The 4,818-nt window shown below is 31.6% G+C and overlaps 1 protein-coding gene across 1 annotated transcript; it reads left to right on the forward strand.

Annotated features, from left to right (window-relative positions):
* The first annotated feature begins 379 nt into the window (after positions 1–379).
* On the forward strand, positions 380–4,471 carry LOC124540109 (protein SYS1 homolog). Its single transcript, XM_047117541.1, has 3 exons — positions 380–774; positions 2,482–2,603; positions 3,275–4,471. The coding sequence occupies exons 1-3, from the start codon at positions 595–597 to the stop codon at positions 3,462–3,464; spliced, it is 492 nt and encodes a 163-aa protein (XP_046973497.1). The 5' UTR covers positions 380–594; the 3' UTR covers positions 3,465–4,471.
* Positions 4,472–4,818: the final 347 nt, after the last annotated feature.

A 4,818-nucleotide genomic window follows, 5' to 3' on the forward strand; every position in this document is an offset into this window, starting at 1 on the left:
AAGATGACAGCTATGTCTCCATTTGAGTTTAATTTTTTTTTTAACAATTTGAGCCCGGCATCTGTAGAATGTAATGTTTTGTGTGTTTAAAATTCGAATTAAACTTTAATAAGAACGTCTCAAAACTACTGAGCTGTAATGTTTTAAAAAATATTATAAAGACTAAGTTTGTTTATTATCTTTCATGTCTTAATCCATTATCGGATCAACAACGACACCTAAAATACATATATTTATAAATAAACAATGAAAATATACTAATCAGGCAGAATTATTTAGTTATCAGATTCGATATATTTGATAATTTAAAATTTATTAAAATTGAGTAAAATTATTGGTGTGAATATCCGATTTTGACTGACATTCGTTTCAGTTGTCATTGATGTCAAATTGACAGTTAAAAAGTGAATCAGAGATCGATTATTGAAAAATATTGTTGCAATACAAAACGAAATTACTTTCGACTCGATATATAATTCTTTTCCATATCAACAAGGTTATTTAAACAGATGATAAAACATTGTACAACGTCACCGACCTTGAGAGAAATTAACCAATGTTCGATTTTGAATCGTGGAATATTAACTAACGAAAATGTCGAAAATCAAGAAGTTAACTGGCTCATTTCGCTATACACAGTGGGATCCTTGTCTGATTATTTCACAGATAGTGGCAATGCAGTTTGTAATGTATCTAACGCTCAGTCTATTGATAGCTTTAATGCAGGATCTGACTTCTTCTACTCGAACTTTAGACCATTTGTTCGAGTATCATGTAAGTTTCAAAGAGGACTTGTGTTTATAATATTTATATTACAGGGTCGGCATTAGAAATTCGCATCCCGAATTTGATGATAGTAGGGGTTGTTTCTTAAAGGGGTTGTTCCCCTCTCTCGAAATTTACCACTCCCAACCCGCGGAAACCCATAGTTTTTTTTTAATGTGCGTTTAAAGTTACGTGTAACGGATCGATATTTTACATTATAATTAACCTTAAATCATTATTTTTATGTTTATTAGCTTTTTTCTGTATTATATTTTAACAAATACTATATTAATTTATAGTAAAAAAAACGTGTAAAAGTTTAATTTAATTTTGTAGTGAAGCGATTCTTTTGTAAAGAAAATAATAATCACCCAGAAGATTTTACGAACATGATAATAGAATACAATATAACATAAAATATAAAAAAGATCCATTTATCGCATTATTAAATTTAGTCAAGTATATATACAGATAAATGGTTCTTATAAATTTCTAAAATATAGCTATTGTTGTTTCTATTTTTCACCCAAAATTAACAGCTGTGAGGGGCACAGGAGTGGCGAAGCCACACCGGCAACAAAAATAGTATATAGTTATAGTAGCTAAGGATAGGTTAGGTTAGGTTAGATTTTATGACCAAACGCTGCGCAAGCCGAGCGAGCGAAGCGAGCGAGCCGCGGTAGCGGCCGGCGCAGCGCCAGAAATCACATTGTATACCAATAATTGGAATTTTATATCTCTCCCCTTCCAAAATTTAACTGACAGTACGAATTTTGATGATTTTAGTATTGAAATTTAAAAATTGAAAAAAAAAAAACTAATGATTTCCGCGCGGGGGGAGTGGTGGTGTAGGTACTACACCACCCCCCCTTAGCCCCCACCCCTTCCCCAACCTTAAATTCGGGATGCGAATTTCTAATGCAATCCCATATTACATATAAACTAATCTCAGTCATGATGGTTTCTTGGCCTATGATCGCCTTGGCTATTCACCAGAGACTAACTGCGTGTCAGAGCGTGACGCAAATACAAGTAATACCACCAAATAGCAATACTTAGTATCCCTATTGAAAAAATGACTTGAATGTGTTTGAAACTAAACTAGTCCCGGTTCTGATGGTTTCTTAACTATCTATGATCGTTATTGTTGTACAATGATGACTCACTGAGAACGAGAGCATAGCACACCAGATTGTGTCGTAAATACAAGTAATACTGCCAAATAATACATAGTATTTTTGTCGAAAGGTTGAGTCAGTGTTGCTGCTAACACAAGTGATATTACATCTTAATTCACCTTTTTTGGAGCTTTGGTGATGTAAGAGATGGTTATCTAACTTATGACCTATTTGTTAGACCATCAAGATATTGCTATACATAAATTAAAGAAAATATTTCCACATATTTCACAGTAAACATCAGAATTTCTTTTTTAATCTGTTTAGTCTGGTTAGCCCTAAATCATTACTAATTTGATTACTATACATAAATACTTTATAATTATGTGTTCTAGTGATCGGTGTTAGTGAGTATATATTTAGACACAAGGGTCACAGCATCAATCAACAGGTTTTACTGTCTTATGTCTTTTAGATTCTAAGTAGTTAAGGTTATTTCTATTTCAATAATGATGTCTAAATATTGAATATTTCTTCAAAAGTATAGTAATGAATAAAATATATCTCCAATTTTAATTTAAATCCAAGTTTTTTCTAGGAAATCCATGTGAAAGACAATGAAGGAAGATCAATTATATTGGCGTTCGTATTGAATGCACTGGTTGGTGCGATGATACTGTGGACCTTAGTGGGAAGGACTAAGTTGTGCTTGGACTTTAGGTGAGGATCATATCATAATAAACTTTATTCAAGTAGGCTTTGATAAGCACTTTTAAATCCTCATTTAACAATTAAGTGAAGCTACCAACGGTTTGGAAAGTACATTCTACCAAGAAGAACGGGCAAGAAAGTCAGTAGTTATTTTTTTTTATGTTAATGTTAACCTAGTTACCTAATTGTTTTTGGTCACAATAGAGAAGTTTTTATAATGCTCAAGTGTGTAAGTAAACATAATCTCTATTAACTCACACCTAAGTGCATTGGTGACCTTTTGTGAACAGATACTACACCATTATATATATATATATTACTATAGTAATAGTCTACTATTTGTGCACCATTCTAGTAAAAACTCTTAAAAATGTTAGATTAAATCATGTGTACTGGTAGCTAGAGATCTTTTTTTTCTGCTTAGTCATATCTATAGTAGCAAACCTTGTGCAGGCTGATAATAAAGATATAAACAACAATTAAATTATAAATTCATAATAATAATTTAAGCAGAACTAGAGCTTTCTTTCAACTATAAAATTCATCTATTTTCATAATATGTTATATGTTAATTTGTGTATTGGTGTAGTAAACCGAAGTGACGAAGAAATTTTTGCTCTATAAAATTCTGGATCTATGGTAGAAAGTTATATATAATTGGTATGTTTATTTATTTTCAGTTGCACCTTCTACAGTATTCACTTACTGTTCTGCTGGGTGTACAACGGCAGCTTCCCCACTACATTCTCCTGGTGGGCTTTGAACATAGCCTGTGCAGCAATAACATGCGTTGCAGGAGAGTTTCTCTGTCTCCGGACAGAGCTTCAAGCGATACCGCTGAGCAATATTGGTGCTAAAGTTGATTTATGAAAATTACCATATACTGCAATATTTACTTAAAAACATTGTGTAGTGAAGTTTGTGTTGTTGTTAACTCAAGATGATACTCTGTAGGAAACAAATGGCTTTGATATGCCTTAGTTTGAGCTGTGAATTGTGATTTTTAAAGAATTAAGACATCTACACACATCAGTCGAGAGAATCCAGTCGTTATTAAATAATATTGTTTAAGCTTTGACTGTATTGATATTTTTAATCTGTAATTGTTATGTTACTGATGTTCTAATAGAAGATATACAAATGGATCAATTTAAAGTAGATGGGATCGAGATTTATGTATGTTCTTTATTCTGGCTATAGTTTACCTTTTGAAAAGTAATTTCTCCCTTTCTGACATCATCGATTTTACATTTGACAGACAAGGACAACATAGTAATGTCTCTGTTTCTTTTAGACATAACTAAGAGCCTGGCATGATGTCTTGTATGAATTAATAAATCATAAATTGTTTAATTAAATAATGGTTACCTTGTACAATAAATGTCAACATAATTAAAAAAAAAAACAAAATTAGTATTTGTTTTTTAATTCATACTGTGCTGTTACTTCATAGTTTAGTAGAACCTTTTTTTGTACGGACAGAAGAACACATTCTTTAAGATGAATATTAGTTAAAGTTTATTCCACGGAACGAGCTCACGATGAGATATTGTCACTGTCCATTTTGTTAATATGCGTGAGCTTTCATTATCCAAATGACTTCTAAGAATATCCTTACATGCAGGATATGTTTCACTTATCATTATTTAAGTTATGTTACCTTGAAGGTCTTTTTGTGGAATGGATTATAGGAAAAATTTCTTGTTAAAGTAACTTTTTGGATGGCATTTTTGTTTACATGACTGATGTGTGCTTGGATCCACATTGATATGGTCACAGAACCAATGAACAATTTTGTATTTAGCGTAACGGCCTCGTTTTGTAAAATTGAAAATTAAGGTTGTGTAAACTAGTTAAATAAATAATGTCAATGTTTATTAATTATTGAATGTTGCCAGTAATCATTTTGTTCTTATATACTGATCACTTTTTTTTGTTGATGAATTTTGTCGTAGATCTTAATTTGACAGTTATAATTAGAACAGCAAATTAATTAAGAGGGTATCCTAAGAATTGGCATCTGTAAATATATACGATTATTTATATGTATAGATAGACTGCACTTAAAGAGATCTAAATTGGAAACAAATTTGTTATCTATGTGTGGGTGGCAGCTAAGCTCTACACTCGCAAAATGTATTACATTACATTTGTGCGTGTAAATAGTGGCCAGCTGTTGGCTTCTATTTATTCGACGCATTATCAGCTTAAACAGTCTATTTAA

This window comes from Vanessa cardui, chromosome 24 (genome assembly GCF_905220365.1).
Source record: "Vanessa cardui chromosome 24, ilVanCard2.1, whole genome shotgun sequence".
Taxonomy (NCBI): domain Eukaryota; kingdom Metazoa; phylum Arthropoda; class Insecta; order Lepidoptera; family Nymphalidae; genus Vanessa; species Vanessa cardui.

Excerpts from the sequence above, each read along its gene's own strand:
- LOC124540109 (XM_047117541.1), top strand. The coding sequence starts at position 595 with ATGTCGAAAATCAAGAAGTTAACTGGCTCATTTCGCTATACACAGTGG. Across the intron at positions 775-2,481 it reads ACCATTTGTTCGAGTATCAT|GAAATCCATGTGAAAGACAA; the intron begins GTAAGTTTCAAA and ends AGTTTTTTCTAG. Across the intron at positions 2,604-3,274 it reads AAGTTGTGCTTGGACTTTAG|TTGCACCTTCTACAGTATTC; the intron begins GTGAGGATCATA and ends ATTTATTTTCAG.